We start from the raw sequence: 25,983 nt of genomic DNA on the forward strand, positions 1-25,983 counted from the left end.
AAATAGCTTCAGGTTAATGCTCAGTTTACTTCCAGGGCATTGGAAGTGTCAGAAAGTTGTTGAGTCCAGAAGCCACACTTCACCAATGACAGGGCGTTGGTAGCTATATCTCTGTTTCCTTATCCCTTAGAGTAACTCTAAGACGTGCTCTGCAGTATGTCCCAGATTTCCTCATTAGGACAGAGTTCTAATTGCCACAGTAGTAATCTTGCATGATAAAGTGCCTTTTATTGACTTCCTTTCCTTCCCAGTCTCACTTTTCCTCCCTTCGGCAATGCCTTCTAGGATCTCTTCTCGAGAAAGAACAACAAAAAACACAAAACAAATAAAACCCCCAACGAAACCTCCAAATCAACTCCCCCCCCAAAAAACCCCAAACAAACAAAACCTACTTGCAATCGAATTCTTGTCGCAGAACCCAGACTAAGACAGCACTGCATGTGGAATTGCACACTGAGTACTTAAGATGTCCTTGACATCTGGAATTCATGCAATTAGAGTTGAATTAAAACATACATATATTTTAGGAATCAGGGATCATCTTCTCTGTGGCAAAATTTCTTCCACACAAATCACTAACGGTTTGAATAAAAGATGCAGAAGCTTTGTCTCTGGACAACCACTATTAATTTATGGAGGGAGGACTGGGGCTTGGTGTCTATTTAAGTACTTTAGATATAGAAAAAAATTGTTAAAACTGGATAATATTCACTAATGGAATGTTTACTTATAAAATTACTTTGAATTCACATAACACTTGCATCTCTCCTACTCACAATGCCCTAGTAGCTAGTGCCAGAATATTTAGCTCAGCTGTAGCTCAACTTCAATAGAAAATCTGATAACCTAACTAAAAATGTAGGGTTTTATAAAATCTATTAAAGAGATGTTGGAGAACTGCTAGAGTCAATGCAAAGCCATGGAAAAGGAGAATTTGGCAGAATAAGACAACAACTGAAGAAGAGAAAATGGACATCCATGATGACCATGATAAGAATTTTCCAACAGAGATATCTGGATATCAAAGGATTAAGGGAAGTTCTTGGGATGCCTTTTAATATGTTTGCAAAAAATTATGCTCTTGTTTTGATCATTCTATGAAAGTCAAGCACGAATGATGGATATTATATTGTGTTAGGCTATACGTAGTTTTTTAGAGGTGGTGGAGAATTCCACTCCAGAAGATTCCATTTACATTTTGAGTGACAGAACTCAACTGCATTTAGATCTTTTCTCCCACAAAGTGTTTAATCTCAAAGTCTGGTGTATAACACCCTTAAAGAGAATCTTGAAAATATATTCTTAGTTCAGGAGATTGAAACAGGAAGGAGGCTTATTCTTTGCCTTACATGGAATCTCCTTTGGTTGAAAATCACTTAAACGTTGATTTGAGAACATTGGCTGTCTTCCTTGACCTACAGATGTTTTCTCAGAACTACACTTCCAAACAGTCCCAGCTGGCTGGAGCTAAGGCCTGTGTAGATTGATAAGATAAATCTGGCTTTGAGACCCAGACTAAGTACAGGGGCAGGCTCCTTGTGTCCGGAGAATCTGATTGGGGGAGGAGCTAAGTCTCAGGAGCACTGGCTCTGTATAAGAGTGCCAAGCAAACCCCAGTAGGAGGAGGCAGGGAGGGCGAAGACTGCTGGGCTCCTCCTGCTTTTGAAAATTCACCGGTCACTCACAGCAGAAATTTTTCTCACTCTCGTCTGCCTTGACTGTTTTCCCAAACATGAAGGTAAGATTATTTCATTACTTTTGTAAACAAAGCTATCTCAAAAGGGGGTGAGGCTTAACTAGAAGAGTTCAAATAAAGAAAGGGCATGGGAAAACAAGGAAGAGAAAGATCTGAGGGTGACATTTAAAAAATCCGTACTTAAATAAGTTCAACAGTTCAGCCAAAGTGAATTCTTTGCCTTGTTTTGCAGTTAAATTATGGGTTCGGTGGTCTAGGAATCAGAAATTGGAGACAATGTTTATGAAAGTCCTGAGGAAGCCATTGAGAAATATAACAGTACTATTGTCATTTCTTAGGGAAAAATTCCCTCCGGTGTATTTTTGTGTGTGTTTGATTTGGAGCCTTGCAATGAACCCCCATGGTTTGACTTATCTAGATTTATAGAAAAGAGAAATTGGAGACTTGGAACTTTAGAATTTGGAATCCCGAATTAAAGGGTCAGGATTGTGAAAGTAGACAATACAGATAGATGGACTGAAACTAAAGATTTAGCAAGCACACATGTTAGCTCAAAGCAAAATGGCCAAATATTTTTAAAAATTACCATTCATCCAAAGGCAGGACCAAAGACAGAAATCACTATCATAGACTATATTTATGGGATGCAAAAAAAAAAATACATTGAAATTGCTACTACATTAAATTTTCGTATTTAAACTTTAAAGCTTTTGCATTTTAATGCTGGAACAATAATTTCTCAATGTTGTCAGCTGCTAGATTGCTCTTGTGGTCGCTATGCTGTCCATTTGCAATACTGAATCTATGCTCATTTTTCAATGGAGTTGGAGGAGGAGCAAGATATGGGTCTTGAATAAATTATGCGTGAAATTACATGGAATTAAATGACGAAAAGTTAAACACAAATTACAAAGTTGATTTGTTTAATGTTATGATGTTAGAATACCAAGCAACCCTGCAAAGTTAAAATTATGATATAATCTAATCTCTATTAGTCTGGCTTGTATTTTTATCTCAAATTTTAGAACATTTGTAACTTGGGTCTGAAGTATTTCAGGAGGACTTCAGAACAAAAAGGGCTTCCCTCTGATCTAGCTGTGGTCCAGCCTTTTATTCTCCCTTCCCTGAGCTGAGATGAGCTCGGGGTTTGTGAACCTAAGGCATGATTCTCATGGGACTGGGATGTGGTCAGGCACAGTGATGGCTCAGGTCAGGGCCCATCTGCTTTCTTGATATGCCCAGAGCTGATTTGATGTTATCAGCCATCTTCTACCAATTATACTGTGTTAGTATTGGTGCATTTAAAAATATATATCCTTTTCTAGATTATAATACTACTTTATTGGCAAAAATAAGTTCAAAAAGAAGATAATATCTATTATTTCTCCACCCAGAGATAACCACTCTTAAGGTTTTAATTGATTTCTTTTCAGACTTCTATGTGTAATCGCATTTTACATACAATTTTGTAACCAGTCAGATCCTCAATATTTAGGCTATCATCATGCTATCATGTAAACATGACTATAAAAGTCCTCAGAGGTGTTTCAAAGACTGAAGGAGCTATGCACAGAACTAAGGAGGATGATGAAATCGCTGCCTCTCTGGCCAGAGATGGAGAAAGGAATTAAAAGATGATGGGATCCTAAGGAAACATTCGTGACCATTTAACTAGTGAGCATTTTCAATTTGTCCATGACATCATGCAGCTCCTCCTTGTCTTTACAGAAATGAGTGGCAGGAGGTGAGCTCAACAGAATCACATTAAACTTTTATTTAAAATGGAAACTTAATACTCTGGTTTCTCTTTAGATAGCGTAAAATGGAAACTTAAAAGACAAGCAGAGTCAATGAGGCTTCTCCATGGTTCTTTCGTTCTTTATATTCCTAAATCACAAATCTTGACTTGTGCACATGTATTCACTTTCAACTCATTACAAAAATGCAAACTAAAATAATGCTTTTATTTTCCCCCAGGCAATAAGTTTATTCATCTTGGTGGGATTTATAGAGGACTTCCCAGTTCTTTCAAGGTGAGAATTTTTGGGATCGTGTGTGGAAATCATTAAAAATTATTATTATTTTTCTTTTTAGGAAATTCTTTAGCACGACCAAATTTCTATGTTGTAGCCTGAGCATGTTTATCCCTTTAACACTTTCCACATTTTGAGAAGTCAGTGATAGCAACTTTTGTTCTACTATTATTAATATTTTACTTTATCTTGTCGCTGTAAGGAAGAAACCTAAAGATTAAAAACACCTCGAGGTTTATTCACTTGTCCCAGTTCCATGGTTTTACCAGCATTTCAGAGAATCACATCGGCCCTACACGGCTTAGGGCATAATTTGATCTTTAAATGTAGTCATTGCAAAACATTCTTTGGATTTTAAAGGTTGAGAGTTTTTTAGGAAAATAGTTTTATTGGCTCTTGAGACCTGAAAAAAAGCCATTATTGTTTACCTATGACCTTGTTTTGCTTTCACTGTCAGCTTAGTGGGGACAGGACCAGGTCAGCTCACTTTATCGAACTATTGGAATATGTGTCAGGCCCTGTGCTAGAGACTGGGGATATAAAGAGGACCAAGACAGTGCTGAGAGTGTACTGGGTGATTCAGATCCTGAAACAGTTGATTTCAATAAAGATTTTCTAAGGGCTCTGTGAGAGGCCCGAACAAGGTACTGTGGGAGCACAGTGGAGGGGAAGCCAAGCTAGCTTCCCCTCCTAACCCTTGGTGTTCGGGGAAGGCTGCAGCCTGTCCCTGGGACGTGATATTGAAAAATAGTAAGGTCAGATTGTTTAAGGGTAAAAAATTGGAAGGTACTGGATCATTGGTGCCACGTCAAGACTACAGGTTAGCAAGGCTGGCTCTATATAAGCACCTGAGACATACACACTACAGAACGGGACTCCTTACTTTCGGGGTCACCTGACAGCCTTAAGGTAAGCACAAATCACCCTGACTTAAGATGTTTCCAAAGATAGAAATGTACTCAAAATCCAAAAACCAGAAATCTTTATCCCTTTACCCTCTGTAAATGTGCTTTTAGGCTTGGCTTCCTTAGTTTCTTAGGTCTAAGCCATGTGACCTCCTTGATGTGGTCCGAGTTAAGCATTGTATGAGAGTCGACTCTCCATTTTCCACATGTATTGTATTTGAGTGGAATTGTTTAAGCTCACATTTCCCCTATATGGGTGTGTGCTTAAGAAGTGGCCTAAATGATCAGGGAGCATTTAAAAATAAGTTCCTGTTCACTTAGACTTTGCCGCTTTTTAGCTTCCCACTTCTCATAGGGTCTTTTTAGAGCTCCTGGTCTCCCAGTTAAGAGTTTCTGTATAACTCTTCCATTCATCATTCAGAATCCTTTCAAAGGCCATAATGCCTTCCTTCTATATGTTCTCACTTATCCTTCCCAACTCTGAACATTCTCTTATCTATATTTCCGCAATGTATTACACTGTACACATTTCTGTTATAAAATCTTTCAAATTAGATATATTGTATTATGGATTGTGGTTGCATTATTGCATTATGATTATTTCTGCATCTGTGTCTTTTTCCTCCTCTCTATCAATGGTGAATGACCTATATCTTTTCATATGTCTACAACTCCAGTGTCTAAATAGTGCCTGGTACATTATAGATGTTTAATAAATGATAATCTCTAAAAAAAATGGGTCCCTTTTACATATATGTTTTATATATTTTGAGATACTTTTGGTGCCTCTGAGAAAAAAAATTGTGAAGCAATTTTTGACTTTTTGACTATTTTTGACTATTTTTGACTATTCTTTGTGTCCCTTCTCTCTTATCTTTCTGCTTGCTTTGTGATGAACAATTTGACAGTGCCTCTTCTCCAGTCAATTGCCAGTGGGATTCCTATGGTCCGTGGTCAGAATGCAATGGTTGTACTAAGTCTCAGGTAGGACCATGCAAAAACTGTATTTACTATTTATATGCAGAAATAGCTTAGGTATGGACAAAATGGTATTAACTTTTGAATTCTAGTTTTTATGTTTCTTAAAAATATAATTAGTAATTTTAAAGGAAAAAGTATGATGTTTAATAATTAATATTGTAATAAAGTAATTTATGCATTTCAATTTTTCTTGTAGGACTTTTCTAAATCTTACATTTGATTGTAGAAATATACATAGAATAAAAATTAAAAGCAACTTGTTAATTCTTGAGCTATTAGGAAATACAAATAGCAATGAATTTAGTAGATAATTCAAAATATGTTTCATATTTACCGGGTTCGACTTTTTTTCTTATTCGAAACAAAGACTAACAAGTAGTAAAATAGCTGCTTTGCTTTACCTGACCATGAAAAATAGGGAATGACCATATAAAGTCAAACATTTTGCAATGTTTTAAAGTTTAATTCCTAAGTAACGCAAATAAAATATCAGACTTGATCTGGAGATTATAAAGTACTTCTAAAAATGTCTGCTTTTTTTCTTGTTACAAAATTATTCACTGGAAGGGGTGCCTCCACAGTGTAGTGGTTAGCATATCTGCCTTACACGCAGAAGGTCCTGGGTTCGCACCCCAGGTGGAGCCACAGACCACACCCCAGGTGCTCCAGGACCCCCGAGTGCACGCCACGAGCATGTGGGAGGGGACGCCCTGCCCTCAGAGATCCAGCTCTTAAGGCGAAATGGCAACATCCATAGGTCAGGGGTGGAAGTGTGTGTGTGGGGGAAATTAATTTAAAAAATTATTCACTGGAGAAAAGCAGAAAAGTATATATAAAGAAAACACTACTTATAATTCTATCATTTAATTAAAACCAATAAACCAACATTTTGGTGTTTATTTCTTTTTTGTGTGGTTATAATTTTTTAAAATAGGATTATTTGATTATTTTTTAAAGTTAATTAATTAATTAATTTTTTATGGTGATGTTGGTTAACAAAATTCGATAAGTTCCAGCAGTACATTTTAGCAGTAAGCATATATATATTTACATTGTGTGTTCACCTTCCATAGTTAAGATATAGTTTTTTATTCTATTCTTTTAACCTAACATTACACTATCAGCATGAATTTTAACAGCTGTATTGTATTCCATTATACGAATATACCAATCTTATTTATCTACCTTTGTATTGTTTGAGATTTAGGTAATTTACATTTTTTGTTATTATAAGTAAAACTTTATTGAACATTTTAATGCATAGACATATGTCCTCTCTTCTGATAATTGTCTTAGAATAAATTCTAAAAATACAATATTTGTTTTAAAGGTTCTGAGCATTTGAGTGGCTAAATATTTTTTATTGAAATATAATTGGCATAATGTTATATTAGTTTCAGGTGCACTACATGAGTCAATATTTGTAAAATATTTTAAAGGTGGTTCAATTTGGGTAAAAATGGTTATTTAAAATTCATTTTTTAATTATTGAAGTAATATAAACGTATTGCAGAAGATAGTTTTGAAGCATCATCATAATCATCATTTTCATTAAGCATTGATTTAGTACTTCCATGAATGGTATTTACAAAACAAGTTACACAAATGCAGAATTTGGCTTCTGACAAACGTAATGGATGACAACTCTGATTACAGGCAAACAAATACAGGAATAACAAGACAAATGTCAAACAAAAACATTTTTACCATTTGTTTATAAACAAGGTAAGAAAGAACACTAAATAGAAGTAGATAGAAGGTATTTTGCAATTAGTAATTTTTTCTTGAGTGAAGTGTCATCACATAATGGATACATCCCTGGCTTATAAAATCTAAATTTCACCCAGAAAGAGACAAGTGAAAATGAAAAAGGGGTCGTAAGATCAGAATTTGGCAGGTGAGAATGAGACTGCTGAAAATGGGCAGTCATCAAGGTCATCCCGGTATATGGAGAGGCAAAACATTACTTAGACAAACAACACAATCTATGCTTTGGAACTTCAGAAAATGACAAAGTAATAAACAATACATAAGAGCTGTCTTCATCAATTAAGTACAGAAACTAAAAACTCATCAAGAAACTTTACTGAATTTCGTTCCCCACTCACGTTCCTCCACGGCTCTTCTTCTTAGATGCAATGAAAGGTGCCAGAGCCAGGGCCAGGGCCAGGCTGGTGTAAAATGGCTGAGTTCAAACCACAGCGCAGTGATCCTTCCTTCCAAGAAATCCCCACGTGGACAACTACGTTCAACATATCTAGTCTTCCCTGTTAATCTTTGCTGAAGTTTTAAAGTATCCATATTAACATAGTTCTTCCATATTAACATAGTTCTCTCTGGATTATTTTGCCTTGCCTTGCCTTCCTGAATTAAATCTGGCATCTCAGATTTCATTTTTATTAACGGGGAAGAGGTGAGTATAGGAAGAGGTTTAAAAGATTGCCTCTGGGGAGGAAAAGGAATTTGTAGATTTTTTTTGTTCGTTTAAACATTGGGTACGCGTCTGATTAAGTGAATTTTAGACAATTAGTTGTTTCTCATTTGGCTTGATGATTTTCTCAATTTTCCTCTGCTTTCCCCCCCAAAGATTTGATTTTGACGTATTTCTCATTACAGAGGTCAATGATTTTGATTGTCTCATAAAGTCCATTGTAGGTGTGTAACTTTACCTTTGGACTACTTGGGCTTCTGTTTTGTAAATTTGACTTCCATATTAACATAGTTTTCTCTGGATTATTTTGCTTTGCCTTGCCTTCCTGAAGAAGGCTTAAAGTTCAGTTCAAATCAATTGTCAGCACTTTTCTAACTCCGCTTCATCTCAGTCTCCTTCCCAGTACCCATATCATTCTTCCAGCCAAATTTATTTTCACCTTTTTAATTAGCTCTTGGTGCATAGCTTTGGCAAAAGCGTTAATCATTCTGTATTGCAGTCTATATGTCTACCCAGTTAACTTTTTCAGGCTACTTTCTTAAAGATTCACTAATTTTATTTTTATTTTTCTAGCACTCAATTCTGAAAGTAAATACAAAGCTGGGAACACTCTATAGATAATAACCCAAGTGTCACTGGACTCAAGGATTCACTGATTTTGGAAGTTTTATTTCTGTGGGACACCAGAATCATTTCCTGAACATTGTTTCTCCAATTGTGTTAATTTCACTCAGATTTTATTTCTCAGATGAATCTGGAGATATCAAAAAGCACTACCTGTTCTTTTGTTTAGATTCGCAGGAGGTCGATTGCTGTATATGGGCAGTATGGAGGCCAGCCTTGCTCTGGCAGTCCTTTTCAAACACAATCGTGTGAACCTACACGAGGATGTCCACTAGAAGAGGGATGTGGAGAGCGTTTCAGGTGTTTTTCAGGTATTTGCTTTCCATAGGCTTATTGTGGATTCAAATGTTATTTAATTCGCTCAGTATATATTTGTTGAATTTTACCAAATTTACATTGGCTCATAAGTTAATTTTCACCACATATCAGTATGATTTTTATTGGCGTAATAATCACACACTCACCTATCATTCCTTCAGATGCAAGGGGAGGCATCTGGTAATTAAGGCAGGGACACCCCGTGCTTCTTTAAAAAGAAATATGGCTATTGACAGACCCAAACTGTTCTTGACATTGCATTTTTGGTGAAGATGTATAGTGAGTCTGGTATGTTCAGTGAGGTTGGGCAAAAATAATGTTACTACCAAAATTATTATTATGTTTATAAGAAAAGCAACTCTAATTAGCTAATCAAGGAGCAATACAGGTCACCCCTATGCATGGGGTGATTGAAACATAGTTTTAGCATTATTATTTGATTTATTGTCTATGTCACTTTTGTGCAGTCAGATTAATTTAATAACGTTTAGCAAATATTTATTTTTCTTGTTATGCTCCAGATATAGTGATGAGGGTTATAGATTTAGAAATAAGACACATAGCCTCTTCCCTGAAAAAAAATTCAAGTTTTATGGGCAGAATAATACATACGTAATTTCTGTTACATATGAGAAGTGTTACATGTTAGAAGTGTTCCTTAATAATACCTGTAGAACTTCTGTTTTACTTTCAAAACCCTAATTAGGTGACACCTCCTTTGGGAAGCCTTTCCTAAACTCTCAACTGATAGAGCTAATTAATAAATCACTTCTCTGTGTTCCCTATGCATTTGATACCATCTGTAATCTGGAGTATTTGTGGGCCTGGATATCTCTTGGCAGAACGTGAACTCTTTGAAGACATGGATTATATTGCATTTTTGAATCTGGAGTGCCTGGTACATAGTCAACTCTCGACAAATGTTTACTGCATTGGATTGAGTGACAATATAGTGGGGTTCATGCTATGCTATCACGACAGTTGTGCACAATGCATACTATGAGGACACAGAGGGAGGACATGCATTGTAGACTGTGGGATAGGGATGATTTCTGAGAGGAGATGATGTGTAATTTGATTCTTGAAGGATAAGAAAGTGACAGGTAGAGAAAACCCTCTAGGCTGGGAGAATTGTAAGTGCAAGTTCAGTGGAGATGACAGAAAGCCTGGTCTTTTATTCATGTAAGTGATCCAGTATGACTAGAGCATAGGAAACTAGTGGAATGCCTGAAGATGATACTGGGGAGGTAGGCAGGAGCTAGGTTATTTGTACCCTCTAGTGCTTCCTTGGTAGTCTGGGCTTATGTGTATCGCAACAGTTATATTGTTGAATTGTAACAATCTACGTCTTCCTAAACTTTCCTATTAGATTGTAAAGTATATGAAAAACCTGATGAATACCATTTTTATTCATATTTGTATCCCAACACCAAGAAGAGTGTCTCACACACAGTAGGTGCTAAAGAAAGTTTGAGTTTTAACCCTTCGACTCAGTTCCCATGCTCTCACAGCCTGTACTTCTAAATCACGAAGAAAAGCAGGACTTTGGCATCTGAGTCAGTGATTACAGAAGAGAAACCAAAAGTCGAATGCAGGAGGTTAATCTGTCCTCCCGTGGTTAGCATTGTATGATTTTGGAGGATTCAGACAAACTGCTTGATGCTTATGGCTGAAAGCCTAGAACTGAGATTCAGGTTCTATTTTCAATTTGGTGTCCTGCCAAGGTCAGAATCAATTTTGTGTGTTACAAAATAAGGAACAAAATAATCACCAGTCCTTCCCTGAACACACTGAGGATTTATGTCAAACTCACATTAGGATGTGAGTGTAGTGCTGGGGGTTGGGGGCAAAACCTTTTGATGTCATGTAGTGTTTCCCTTTTTCCCTCTTTTATTTTTGTGTGGCGGCCTTTCTCGTGGTCAGGTCAGTGCATCAGCAAATCTTTGGTTTGCAATGGAGATTCTGACTGTGAAGAAGATAGTGCTGATGAAGACAAATGTGAGGACTCGAATATGAGACTTTCCTGTGACCTTGATAAACCTCCTCCCAACATAGAACTTACTGGAAATGGGTAAGGTGCTGGGCAGCCTCCTGGACACATTGATGGGTAATAATTCTTCTTCTTCTTTTTTTTTTGGTAAGTCTAATAACAAACCACATAGTAACCATATTTATATCTGTATATCTGTATACCTGTAAGTGTATGTGGTAAAACATTGAGTGACCAATTGTCCTTGAACTGTCCTGGTTTTAACACTGTTAAGTCCTGCATCCAGGGAAACCCCTAAGACATGGAAAAACCTGCATAGATAGTCAAACTATGGGAGAGAGAAAAGGAGAAAAAGAGGGGGAGAGAGAGAGAGGGAGAGAAAGGGAGGGAGGGAGAGAAGGAGAGAAGGAGAGAGAGAGAGAGAGAGAGAGAAAGAGAGAAAGAAAAGAGAGAGAGAACTGGTTTAATGAGGTAGGGCCATTGACGAATGAAGACAATAGAATAAAAGCAGGGAAAGAAGAGACAAGCAGTGTGTTGGAATATTCAATCTAAAAAGTAATTAGTTGCCCAAACTAGCTGGTAACTTTCATTTCTTAATAAAGTTGGGACAATCCTGTGTTTGCCTTTTCAAAAAGAATTCTGAAGAATTTTAAAGGGTCAGACCCAAATTAAGATTTCAAAGCTTTAAAATAATCTATTATAGAATGATAGTTAAGTGTAATTTTTTCTATAATATTTTTAAATTCTTTAACAGAGAAATGGTAAAATTACTCTAAAGAGAATACCAGTCAGCATGCAAAGAGGCAAATAGTTGAAATTCATTGTAGAGCGCTCTCTCTCCTCAAAAGTAATCTTGATTGTATTGGTTTTATCTATAGATTCAATTCAAAACCAGCTGTTGCCATAGATACAAAAGGGCTGTGTGTTTCCCAAACACGTTCTTAGGCTGAAAAGATGTTGGATTTTCCCAGATATTAGTTTTAGCTATTATACCAAGCAAGAGAGGTTGAATAATGTACGGTGTGCATTAGGACACTGTTCCCTTATTTGAGCTTTCTCAAAGAGATGCTTAACCATAACGTATTTCAAGAATTTCTAGAGTTTTTTAATGATGCCTTTTTCAGCAAGTGCTATTTCTAGATTTTAACTGCTTCTCCTTCCTCCTCCTCCTCCTTCTCCTCCTCCTCCTCCTCCTCCTCCTCCTCCTCCTTCTTCTTCTTCCTCCTCCTCCTCCCTCTCTTTCTTCTTTGAACAGTTACAATGCACTCACTGGCCAGTTTAGAAACAGAGTCATCAACACAAAAAGTTATGGTGGTCAATGCAGAAAGGTGTTTAGTGGGGACGGACAAGAACCTTTCAGACTGAGTGGAAATATCCTCTCCTATACATTTCAGGTACTTAATTACATTGATTTTACCTATTTCTAATCTGTGAATTATTTCCAGAGATCATTATTTGTATGAAATTTATTGTTTTGGTAGTTGCTGAGAGTTTGCTTGTGTTAATATGTGGTCAGTTCTTATAAATGTTTTATATGGGCTTCAAAAGAATACATATTATGTAACTCTGGAGTACAGGGCAATGAGACTTTTAACTTGTGTCGTTTAAGCTGAAATATCTTTTTAGCTCATTTTTTTTTTTGCCTATTCTCCACGTGGGCCCACAATTTTATGGTCTGTCCCTGCATGAGTCTTAAAACTCAAGGCCCTGGCCATAACTGGTATGATAATTTCCTTACAATTGCTACGATGTCATCTCACTTAAAAATGCTTTTATTTTTAAATTGTGAAATAGTTTATATACGTACAAAAGAGTATGAATAACATATATATGCAGTTTGAAGAAAACTAATAAAACAAATACCGCCCCCCCCATATATGCCCATCACCCACATTAAGAAATAGAATATTACCAGTGATGTAAAGGTTCCCATTTACTCCTCTCTGGTCATATCCCTCCATCCCCACTCCCCAGGCAACCACTATATTTTGTATTAATTATTTCCTTGTCTCCTGTATATGTTTATCCCATATGTCTTTGTCCCTAAATAAAAATTTGTAATTTAGTTTTGACTGGTTTTTATTTGTCCATTTATATAAATAATTCATATAGTATATATTCCTCTATGGATTGTTTTTTTGGTCAAAATTATGATTTTGAAATTTATTCATGCTGATGTAGATGGCATTTTTTTTGCTGTTCCTAACTTTTTCTAATGAAAATGCTTGAACATTTTTGTGCATGAGTTCCATGCAAATAAGGTAGAATTTCTCTAGGGCATACACCTGGAACTTAAATTGCTGCCATGTCTATGATACACTTTACTAGGTAAAGTTTCCAACATGGGTGTATCAATTTATACCTCCATCAGCAGCATGGGAGAGTGGTTTGTGCTCCACATCCTTGTCAATGTCCATCCATATTGCCTGACTTTTAAATTTTTCTTGTAGTCTCAGGATCTCCTCTGGCTCTAGGCTTCTGCTTCTTGCATGCCGTCATACACACCTACACTCATCCTGCTCCTTGATTTCAACAGAAAATCTACTCACACAAAAACAATTATGGCTTTGGGAAACATTTCTGAAGATGTGTAGAGAAAATAGAGTAGAGATTTTTCTGTTGCAATAGTGCAAACATTCAACAAAAACAGTTGACACCCTTCATCTTAAAATATCTGCCCTTCCACAGTCTCAAAAAAATGAAATTTCTGGTCTCATCTTGTTTTAGCCTCTGATTTCCTTTTCTTTTTTTAACTGCTGAGATTGCTTTTTGTTTTGGCACAGGAAATGCTCGTCGGAAAAATCAGCTGAGAGCATCCACAATTGCTCCTCTTCTTTCTAGTTTCTTTCTTGCTGTCCAAGAGATCTTTCAAGATCTCTCTCATTGCTTTCTTCCTTTCTTCCCAGAATACCCAACATTTCCAGTTCAGTACTCATCTATTATTCCCAAATTTGTAAACCAAAACTATTAGGATGTTTAGACGGAAGGGCCTTTGTTTACCAAAACTAACTCTCCTCAGAAAGCAGTTCTGATTATAAATAGCAAACTCACCATCTTCCAACCTAAAATAAAATAAATTACATTTAAGAATTATTGAATTATGAAAATGGAAAGTGAAACTGATCTGAAAAATAATCGTAGCTACCAATTTTTGAATAACTACTGCGACATCTGCATTATTTTAGACAATTTGTATAGGTTATTTCTCACAATATCTTTGGAAGGTAAATAATATTTTAGTATTTTATATAATGTAGAAATAGAGGCTAAGAAGACTTTAGCTGATTTGCTCCAAGTCACGAAATGAATAAGTAGTAGGACTTGGATCACTACTTCACAGCTCTTTATTTTTCTACTATTTCACTCTCTTAATGTATAGCATTTAATTACTTTTCAATTCTGCATTCCACATGGTGAATGATATGTATTGTAATTTAACCTGTGGCCAGAAGGGAGAAGGTGAGATAAGCATTTGTAGAGAATTTTTTTTCCTTCTATTCTTAGGAGGCTGTGTTGGTAATTCTTTCATAATTATAAGGAGAAGAATTACATATTCAGATCAAATTTAGAAAGTTACGGAGCAGAGAAAATAATAAAGAAGAGAATTTCTGACATAGTTGAAAGGTAAACATGCCGGAAGTTTGCAGCTTCTGAAGAAGAGGAGTAATTTAATAACAGCATAATCCTGACATTTGTTTTTCTCAGCATGGCTTGGTTTTTGGATTGACATCTGAAATGCTTTTCTAGTCACTGAATTTGTAGGTGTTTGTCAGAGTGGAGAGAAATTATAGCCTGTTACTGAGTGAAGAATATAGATGTTTTGAGGATCCAGCCTGAGGGAAGTGACGTGGAAGCAATAGGCAGTGAGTCAATCATTAAAGTATTAAACCCAGGTACAGATGTGGAGGTAGTGAATGTTCTCCATAGTTCAAACATAGGACTGCTACAGTGTATTGAGGGTTCCACTGAGGTTGGTCAATCCGAATGAATGTACAGTGGCACCAGTCTATAGTTGTGTGATTCTTCTATAGTAGTACTAGGCAGTTTGGCTGCAAGCATTGATCCACGGTTTGGTTTTTGTCAGGAAAATACGATGGCAGGACCTATCTAGACAAGGAAGTTAAGTTCTCTAGCAAGAGAATGGTTGAAGTCATAAACCACGAAGCCTAACTACAGCAGGAAGGAAGTAACAATGAAGGAGCTGATAAGGAGAAAGAGGGAAAAGAAACTGACGAGCTTGTCTCTACGAAGCTGAATAAGAGATATGGCGCTAATAGAACGAGAGTCAAAAGAGTAAGAAACACCAGAGTGTAGGATGTTTGCATTTATAATTTCAGAGGGAGGATCAGTCTGAGGAAATCTAGGATCTAATCTGGAAGGAAGAGGATATTAATTAAGGAAAATTTAAGAAGATCACACTACCTTGAAAAAAGATGATTCTTGCAGTTACGTGTAGAGTAGATCAGAGTTGATGAGATGCTGAACTAAGCAGCTAAGAGGCTTATTCGCATAAATCCTAACAGAATGGGAAAGTTAAATTCACTACTGGATCACATAGAACATTCTAAAACAAAGTACAAATGATTTAATACCTTCATGTAACCTATTTGCAACTCTGTTCTTCTGTATTAGACAAAAAGAGCCAAATGCTTTGTAGTTCTTTGTTAGTGTAGCCCCATGAATTACTTCTGGGCTAAATGTTGACATTCAAGGAAAATTCCAGATCTTTGCTCACGGATGTATTTTGTGAATCATTTGGGATTGCTGTTATTGATACCATGTTTTCTGCTTAACAAAGAATACTTATAGAATATTATGTAACTCTGGAGTACTTATACTCATACAGCCCTGGTCTTAATGAGTGGCACACTTGTTTTGTGTCAATAAAGCTTTGTTTTGGGGAGAAGATTATATGAAGAAAGTATCCATATTAAAGGATCTATGGCAAAAGATTCTTGATTATATCCAAAGCCTTAATTTGGTGATAGCAAAATTTTACACTTTCTTTACAGGTGAAAATAAATAATGATTTTAATTATGAATATTACAACAGTAGCTGGTCTTATGCAAAACATACATTAGCAGAATATTCATCATCTAGTAGGACAAAATTCTATTTTGGATCTAGAGCTTCTTCGTCTTCATCTCATCGTAATTCAAATTATGATAAAAACCAGAAGGAAAAGGTTAGTATGAAATATTAGTTAACTTTTCCATATTTTATTAGTTTAAGTATTTCTGACATTAACAAAAGTATATTTACCAAAAGGATCAGCTTTAATTTTTTAAATAGGGCGATAATATCTTCTTTGAAGAGACAATACAATATATTTCTTTAAAAGGTATGATCTTGGTCTACAGCCATGCCACCCTGCACAAGCCTAATCCCATCTGATCTTGGAAGCTAAGCAGGGTCAGGCCTGGTTAGTACTTAGATGGCAGACCACCTAGGAAGACCAGGTGCTGTAGGCATTAAAAAAAAAAAAGGTGTGATCTTGTCTTATTAGTTCTCCTTGATATATTTATTTATACATTTTATTTTTTCATTAACGTATTTGTATTTATTTAAAAATCTAAAAAAAACCACATTACTTTCAAATCTTCTAGTTAAAACTATCGTAAATTTTTTCATCCATGATTATTGATGCTATTTTAAGTATTAGAATTATAATTTTAAAAATTCAGTTAACATGTGCTTCTTAAATGCAAATACTAGAATCTTTTTAAAAAGGTGCATGAAACTAAAAAGTTTTAAAACACTTTATTACTTTTGAGATATCAAAATTTTCATATGAGGAAGTCAAACGATTTAAGATACTTTGTTGTTTTAAAATTTCAAAACTTTCATCATGGGCAACCTGAACAGTTGTCATGCATTGTACTAATTGATACACACACTTTACTGCTGAAAAAAATTTTAGGCTGATCATCATTCACAATCCACATACTTTATCTCATTCTTAAAGTTTGTAACTTGATTAATAAATCACACAAGAGAAGTATAAAAGATTTGATAAATAAAATATTGATTTTATTTGTTCTATGACTAAGAACCCAACTGTGGAAATATGAGCTGTAAAAACATTTGTCATTTCATATTATATTGTTCATGTAAGTGAATATTTGATATAAAGTAGATCTGTCTTGGAAATCATTTAAATACTTTTCAAGCATTTAAAAGACTTTATTATAAAATAGTTTAACTCATAAATATGCCAGTGTGGGAGATTATTATATGATCACTCTACCAATAAGTCATCATCAAGATGTGGTTCCTAGGGACACATTGTTTTATATACTTATTTATGAGATTATTTAGCAGTTAATGAAGTTGATTCGGTTTTTGTAGTTGAGGAGGGCATAACAACTTGGTCTCAGAATTTTCAAGGCCAAATATAAAAAAAATTACCATGACATCTCTCAGATATTATTTCTACCTGACATTTCAAAAATTCTTTAGATTGCTTCAAGTAAGTGGTCCAAGTAGAGACCTAATCATGCACCAAAAATAGAAATTCATATGATTTGGGCTGGAGGTGGCAGTTGATGAATATGGTAGCCCTTGATGGAGACATTGCACAGGGAACTACTTCCATTGCCTTTTTATCTTCAACCTAAAACTGCTTTTACCTTTTCTTCTTTCCATAGAGTTATCAGTTGTTGGTTATTCAGAACAGTGTGGAAGTGGCTCAGTTTATCAATAACAATCCAGAATTTTTACAACTCGCTGAGCCATTTTGGAAGGAACTCTCTCACCTTCCTTCTCTGTATGACTACAGTGCCTACCGAAAATTGATTGATGAATACGGGACACATTTTCTGCGGTCTGGATCTTTAGGAGGAGAATACAAAGTTCTGTTTTATGTGGACACAGAAAAAATGAAACAAAACGGTAGAGTATTTAAAAAATGTTATATAAAAATATTGTAGGGATTGTAATGGGGAAATAACATGTGGTTAACTTAAACTTTAGAGTTTTAAAATAAGACAAATAGAAAATGAAGTGCAAAGGAATTCAAAACTGCCAGAGTCCATTATACTCTACTCGAAATCTTATGGGTTTTAAGAAAAGCTTGCCTACTTTTTTGGACAATACCATGAAATGTGAATTAAACCGTTGCCATGATTGGTTATCTCAAGAGGGTATAGACTGGGTTTTGAGAATACTTTTGACCTTTCCCATTTTTCAGATTAAATAATATTTCTCAAGGAAAACTAATGAGGAAATTATTGTTGCTGCAGAAATCAAGATGTTTCAAAGAAGTGTTATATTTACCTCTGTTCTTTACCACTCACATTCCTTTAAAAAAATCTACTCTGGATATCACAGGTTTGCTTGCTACCCAAAACTTGTAACAATAGCTTAAATTTATTGTCTGCCTTTCTTACAACAGGCAACTTATGTATATGTTAGCAATGATCTTCACTATTACCCAGTGAGTTAGTCACTATAATTCTTGTCCTACAGACTGAGGAATGGAGACTCAGTGCTACGAGAAGACTCATTAAAGGGCATATAGATTGTAAGGAAGTCCCACTGTCTCCAAAGTCAGCTTAGTTTTGTCCTTGTGTTATGTTGCTGCTAGAAATGATTTTTGTTAGAATCAGGGTATGCCACTGAGTTCATGCTGTGTTAACTTCACAGTGAGAGGACAGTCCTTACCAAGGGTCCCGACAAGGGAAGGGAGTGGTGTCTTACTACGCATTCCTCCTCTCCGGAAACCTTTGGCTCTGATTTACTAATGTTCCAAGTCAAACCAATTCCTTCCCAATGTTGTCCTTACGATGAGGCCCACACTTCTTTCTCCATGCCAAATAATCTCTTCAGGATTTTTCTCAGCAGTCAAGATACCCTTACAACCTTGGAGGAGAGAGAGAGATCTTGTAGCCTTCTCTTGTAGGTGAACTACACATTTTTTCTGCGTTTCCTTGGCTATTTTTTTCTACTAGGCTTCATTTTTACAAATTAACAGGTAAATAGAACTTGAACTTTTCTAAACTCACAGGTTGGAAATAAATTGCACAAGCATAGTTTTTTTTAAAGCAAGGACAGAGGCAGTATTTCCTTGGAAAATTAATCTAGCAAGTGCCTTGATCTAAACTCAGTTTCACAGCCCTTTATTTTTCCTTTAGCATTTAAATGGAATGGAGAGAATTTTTTAAAGCTTTTCGAGTTGGCAAAAGTATTTCTTTTGAGTAAAAATGTTACTCATGAGCAGTTTTTGTTCTTCCTAAAAGTTTTAATTTAAATATAATTAAATCTCCTGGGATATAATATATGTCCCCAGTTGTTCTTTAAAAAATATTGAAGTTATTATAATATAATTAATAAAATTATATAAGAAAAATGTACTTCTATACTTTATTCTATCCTCCTTTAAAAAACTACATTTGATAATGAGTAGAAATTGTTACATATTAAGGTTATGAGTCAGGGTAAGGAAATGTTAGAAATCAGAGACATCGAAGATGTTAAAGGCTGTGGAACTAGGGTTTTATGAATTAATTACTGTGGAACCAGAACCCAGCTTTTGGGGTTTCTAGTAGTTGAGCTGAAGGCCATCACACACCTACTTTTATCTATTTGCTTGAGCAGCTGACTATAGATGGGTGAAAGATATCACTCTTTGGGGTTTTTAATTTCTGCTCCCATCTCCTCCCCTCTCTGGACAAAGTTACTAGAAGCCATTATTTGCTGAACTATTTGAAAATATCTTTCAGACACATGATGCTTCATTCTTAAATATGTGCATCTATCTGTTATTTTGTTCAATAACAAAAATCAAATATACCTTTTTCTGACCTTCAACTTTTTGAGAGTGTTTGAAAATGTACTTATCATATCGCTCTTAATTAGATGGGCACAGCAGTCGGAAACAATCTCTTAACCTCACTTTTATACCTGCCTGCATCTCAAAGATCTTCAACGAATGCAGAAATTAAGGACATTTTACTCTTTTCCTTCAGGTGTTGATTCAATGACTATGAATAAATGTACTGCATCAAATTCCAATTTTTTGTTTAAATACTCAAAGAGCAGATGCAAGGAGATGGAAGATGCCTTAAAATGGGCTTCAGGTAAATGAGAAGGGGGTGGTATATATTACAAGCTTCACCTCTATCCTTCTTTTCTTGTGATTAATTCTTGGTTTCCAAGGGCCTTTGAAATTTTAGCATGTGTTCTTTTTTGTGTCTTTCATATATTTGGTTATTTTGGCCTCTGATCTCTCTTTCATATGTCATGGCAACGAGACTCATACAGATTGGAAAATTCACTGGGTATCTCCTGGGTACGGCAAATATGTCCTCAGTGTATACTGCCTTTCTCTCCTATGGCAATGGTTGGTAAATAAGCCCAGAAAAACGACATCATCAGTAGAAAGTTCAGGTCCACTCTGTGACATGGATGCTCGGTGGAGTCTAAGTTTTTGGTGCATGCATGCATGCTGCTGCTGCTGCTGCTGGTAAAGAGGTTGGGAAACATGGTGTACTAGTCTTTGAGTGATTGAAGGAGGAACTAGAAGAGTGAGCTGATTTAGATTATATCTATGCCATGTCAAAGGGTTTGAATTTCATCCAGATGACAACGGATGCCATTAAAGGATTTAATACAGGGAGCAATTAAAATAAAATGTTAAAAGAATAAAGTTGTAGAGAAAGAAAAGGGACCAAGAAGGAATAATCTGATAGGATAAGAACCAGAAAAAGTCAGTAACATGAAAAATAAAGGAGAAAGAAAGATCAACAGAGAGAAATGCTAGAGAGCAGTTAAGTAAGAAAAAGACTGAAACCTCTTCATTGGATTTGGGAATTAACACTTAATTGTCTTAAAATGAAGAGACTCTTAGTGTGGTAGGTGTGAAAGCAAGATTGCAATGCATTGTGTGAGGCCATGAACTGAGCAGTATTTGAGCTTAAGTTTGTCCTAGGTGTGAAAGTTCTCATCAAAGAAGTGGGGATCCTTGAAATATTGGTAAATGACTGCCAGGTGGAGGAAGACAGAGCAGTGAAACCGAGTTTATTTACTTACCTACTTTATCAGCTATTTATTGAGCCCATAGCATGCACTAGGAATTGTTGTAGGCACTGGGGATACAGCAGTAAATACGCCAGAGAAAGGGCCTATTTTCAAGGAGCTGACATGACAAAGGAGGAGGACAAATTTTTGAACAAGATGGAAATAAAAAGATCTGGAAATAGAAACAGAAGTGGGAACTTTGGGAAGATGTTGACATCAGTCATTAGCTCGGCTGGTGATTGGAAGCTGCTTCCCGATTTCATTTAATAAACACATAATACTATGTGCCCGGCACAATTTTAAGTGATTTACAAAAATGAACCAATGTAGTCCTCCTACCTAAGAGTTAGGTATTATTCAGATTCCCATTGTATAGACAGTGGCACTGAAGTATAGAGAGGTTGCCTAAGATTATGACTGGTAAGAATCAGACACAAGATAGAAATGCACAAAGTCTGGCATCACAATTTGGGTTCTACACTGTCTCGCCAAGCTGTTTGTCTAGGAGAAGAGGACCAGCTGGAGCAGAGAGGTCGCTGGGGTGTGGACAGGGAGGCTACAGGCTTAAAAATAAATATAAATACCGATTTTTAAAAATCTGTAGTTTGTAAATGGGTTTGAGTTAAGGCAATGATTTTCAAGCCTTAGTAGCACGAGGATTACCTGGGATAGCCTGTTAAAATGCTGATTCCAAGGTTTTTCTCTCAGTCTTTTCTAAGTCTTGTTTAGGAATCAGGAATCTGCAGTCAGTTCAGATGATTCCAATTCAGGTATTTCAGGGACTGAACTTTGCAATACACTTCACTAAAGAGGTGACTATTTACATATTAAAAAATAACTAACAATGAAGATGAGAAAGCACTCAGGCAATTTATTAAAAATATAAAACTTTAATAATTTCTAATGATAAAAGTACGATTTTTGAATTTGCAAAATTTTATAAAAATTTTATCAAATTGTAAAATTTAGTTAAAAGAAAGATATGAAAATCACCCCCAATCTGATCTGCTAGTTAGGAATTTCTGGTCAAGATCAGTGTAAAAATTAGTTACAAATGGAGATAAAAATATTTCTGAAATTACAAGGCACATAAATGGAAAAAAAGATTTAATAAGTATCCAAACTTTTTAGAACACTTTTTGTGTGTTACTGTATGCCAGTTAATAACTTTTTTGCTTATTGTTAGTATTCCAGATGCAATGACATTTCTTCTCCATATTTTTATTATGAAAACTTTTTTAAATATAGAAAAGTTGAAGAAACTGAGTAATAAACACCTATATATCTATGTCTTGTATGTAACATTTATTGTTTTGACATTTTGTTATATATATCTATATCTACATATAATATTGACTACTTAGCAATATGTAAATATTATGTATTTAAAATATTTGTAATATTAATTGAAACATTTTGAAATCACATCATGATGCTTTATCCCCAAATATATGCATGTGTCTTCCAAGAAGCAAGACAGTCTCCTGTATAACATAATATACAATCTCCTGTATAACATAACTTTTATTACACTAAGAACATTAAAAAATGAACAATAAATTCTTTTTAAAAAAATTAAGTTTATTGGGGTAACATTGGTTAATACAATTATATAATTTTCGGGTGTACATTATAATTTGACATCTATATATTCTATTTTGTGATTACTACCCAAAGTCCAGTTTCCTTCAGCTACCATATATTCGATCCCCTTTACCCACTTCACCCTCCCCCATCCCTCTGTATTTGACCCCTTTTACCCCGTCTACCTCTCCCCTCCTCCCTCACTCCCTACCCTCCAGTAACTACTAGTCCATTGTCCATGTCCCTAAGTCTCTGTTTGTCCTGTTCATTTGTTGCTTTTAGGTTTATATCCCACATATAAGTGATATCATGTGATTTTCTACTTTTTCAGTCTGGCTTATTTTGCTTAGCATGATTATCTTGAGGTTCATCCATGTTGTCGCAAATGGCAGTATTTCATCTCTTCCTATGGCTGAGTAATATTCCATTGTATATATGTACCACAGGTTCTTTAGCCAATCATCTTTCGTAGGACACTCGGTTGCTTCCATGTCCTAGCCACTGTGAATAATGCTGTTATGAACATCAGTGTGCAAATATCTTCTTGGATATGGGTTTTCGAGTCTTTGGGATAAATACCCAGCAGTGGGATTGCTGGATCATATGGTAGATCAATTTGTAGTTTTTTGAGGAACCTCCATACTGTTTTCCATGGTGGCTGTACCAATTTGCAGTCCCACCAGCAGTGTATGAGGGTTTCTTTTTCTCCCCATCATCTCCAACACAATAAATTCTTAATATCATCTATTATCAGGTAATGACTGTTTTCTTTTTATTGTTGTTTTAATAAATATCAGTTTTTAGAGTAGTTTTAGGTTTACAGCACAACTGAGCAGAAAGTACAGAGTTTCTATATACCTGGTTCCCCGCATAGACACACCCTCCCCACTATCAGCATTCAGGGCCACAGTGTTAATTAGTTACAATCAATGAACATACACTAACACGTTATTATCACCCAAAGTCCATAGTTCACAAGAGAGTTCACTCTTGATGTTGTACATTCTATGGGTCTGGACAAATGTATAATGATAGGTACCCACCATTATAGTATCATAGAGAGCAATTTCACTGCCCTAGAAATCCCCTGTGCTCCACCTATTCATCCCTCCCACCATCTGCTCTTGGCAAATGCTGACCTTATTACTGTCTCCATGGGTTTGCCTTTTCCAGAATGTCATTCAGTTGAATGGGTTGCGTTTTAATACTTAATAGACTTTTCACTTTTATGTTCTCATTTTCATTTTCATTTGTGCACCCTGACTCACTTTATTTAATTTCTCTTTGTGTAGGAACGCAGGGCAATGTTTTGCGAGGGGACCCATTTGTCAGAGGGGGACGTCCAGGCTTCACATCTAGTCTTAGTTTCCTGGAGCTGGACAATCCCGCTGGAAACCAAAAACGATATTCTTCCTGGGCAGGGTCTGTGACTGATCTTCCCCAAGTTATAAAACAAAAGGTATGTGATGCTCTATTTAAAGCAGCAGAAAATAGTCATGTTGATTTACACCAGGAAAATGAGATTAAATCAAGATGGTTAAATAGAGAAGGCTGTAATTAGCATTTTCTCTATCCCAAACATGTTTTGTATGGTAAAATGAATGCATACATAATAATAAGAAACAGAGGTTTGTTGTCATGTTTGTTCATATTTTAGTTGTAAAGGTTAAATGTTCTGTAAATCCTAAGAGAAATTAATGACACAATTTTCATTTTAAGCTTTTGACATAAATTGGATTGTTTTTCTTGTTCCCTAATTCAGAGGAGTTATAGATTCTTGCAAGAAGGAAGCATTTAGACTTGTTACATTTGTCAGGTCACCTTTCTTTCTGTGGTCATGGCTTGAAGTCTCCTGGAGTCATATAAATTAAGATAGAACTAATTTGGTTAGCAGAATTTTAGGATGTTTTATTGATAAAGTTAGTTCTTTTATAACACAACAAATATGTTTCTAAAAATCAGAGAGCCTGGAAAAATTGAACAATAAAAAGACCAAAGAGTTTAAGGGAAAAAAATGGGGTTAGGAACATAACGCTGAAAAACTTCATCTGTGACACTTACTAAAAATAAAAAAGATAGGCACCAAAAAAAAAAAAAATCTCTACCAAAAAACAGTAGCACAGCTTTATACATTTTAAATTCTTAAGAAATACATATACTACAATAAATGTGGTACATTACCTAGAAAAAGATCTGAAGCTTGCTTGATGATGGAGCAGTTACAGCTTGTGAATTATTGTAAAGTGGTAGGAGAACAATCAGAAATGGCAGACGGTTATAACACCAGATGTGGATGGGAGTAGTTTATTACACAGGTGGTGAATTAAATGGATATTTGAGGTGTTTGTGTGTGTGTGTTTTGTATATTTCTACGTGGCTTGGTTCAGTTGTGTCTAGTTTTCTGTGTTCACCTGGTGTTTCTTGTGGACAAAATTATATGTAAGAAAACACAAAACTTGTGGTATGCTCATATTGTTCACTAATATAACAATCTCAATGGAATAAATTCACATTTTCAAAACAAATGCTATAGAATAATTGATTCTATGTTCTATTCCCTGCCATGGGAGTCAAATAATGGCCCAAGTAAAACTTGACTTTGAGAGATTAAGAAACTTGGACACATTTTATAAACTCAAAAATTGTAATACTTTCTCCAGTTACCTTTCTAACATTATACAGTACCCTCTTGCCTCATAGTATGGGGAAATGGGGGAGGAGAGTTTTCTCCAGGAAGTCTTATCTTAAAGTGACATCATTAATATTCAGAATGGTTTATTTTCATTGTCAGTAACCCATTCAAATCTTTAAAAATCCAACATTGTTGATTAGGGAAAAGCAGACATTCTTTTCCATTCTCAACTATGCACTTTTCCACATGGGAATGTAACTGTCATAGCTAGCTGTGCTATTTTATTAGTGGGACAGGAATGGAACAGAGAAAGTAGAGACATTTTACAGATATATGACCATGCAGCTCCATCCAGTTCAGAAGAGCTTGGGCAGAGATGGAGGGAAATGTGACTGACTCTCCGCGTTCATGTCCATACTCGCAGTGGTGTGCTGCAGGCAGCTCGTATTGACTCTGTCGGAACCAGTAGTGCACATGTCGTCTCAGCTCCTTGTTCCGTGACATCATGAAGGCAGTCTGAAGTTGGCCATGGTGGCAGAAGTTACACTGAAGGAAGTGGCAAATGCGACATATCAGAACCTTTTTGTTCTTGGGAAAGCAGATTGTTAAAGCTTAGCCAGGACATTTTGGGTCTCGAAAGCTGCTTTTTAGCAGACGTATCTAACACAGAGTAATAATACCTACCTGTTTTAAATTTCTTTAGAAAGAAAGACTTATGGTCTCCACTAGAGAAGCATGTTAAATCTCTCAGTCAGGATATTTAATCTTAAA

The 25,983-nt window shown here is 35.7% G+C and overlaps 1 protein-coding gene and 1 pseudogene across 1 annotated transcript in view; both read left to right on the top strand.

Moving 5' to 3' along the window:
- Positions 1 to 1,640: 1,640 nt before the first annotated feature.
- The window catches only part of C7 (complement C7), a 43,791-nt gene continuing 19,448 nt past the window's right edge, over positions 1,641 to 25,983 (top strand). The window contains exons 1-10 of the mRNA XM_006919511.1: positions 1,641 to 1,738; positions 3,674 to 3,729; positions 5,543 to 5,618; positions 8,840 to 8,981; positions 10,912 to 11,059; positions 12,234 to 12,372; positions 15,991 to 16,164; positions 17,627 to 17,870; positions 19,946 to 20,056; positions 23,873 to 24,039. Coding sequence (XP_006919573.1) covers positions 1,733 to 1,738; positions 3,674 to 3,729; positions 5,543 to 5,618; positions 8,840 to 8,981; positions 10,912 to 11,059; positions 12,234 to 12,372; positions 15,991 to 16,164; positions 17,627 to 17,870; positions 19,946 to 20,056; positions 23,873 to 24,039 — 1,263 coding nt within the window. The 5' untranslated portion in view covers positions 1,641 to 1,732. The remainder of the gene's footprint in view (positions 1,739 to 3,673; positions 3,730 to 5,542; positions 5,619 to 8,839; positions 8,982 to 10,911; positions 11,060 to 12,233; positions 12,373 to 15,990; positions 16,165 to 17,626; positions 17,871 to 19,945; positions 20,057 to 23,872; positions 24,040 to 25,983) is intronic.
- LOC112486105 lies at positions 16,332 to 16,450 on the top strand (annotated as a pseudogene).

Source organism: Pteropus alecto, unplaced genomic scaffold (genome assembly GCF_000325575.1).
Source record: "Pteropus alecto unplaced genomic scaffold, ASM32557v1 scaffold338, whole genome shotgun sequence".
Classification (NCBI taxonomy): Eukaryota; Metazoa; Chordata; class Mammalia; order Chiroptera; family Pteropodidae; genus Pteropus; species Pteropus alecto.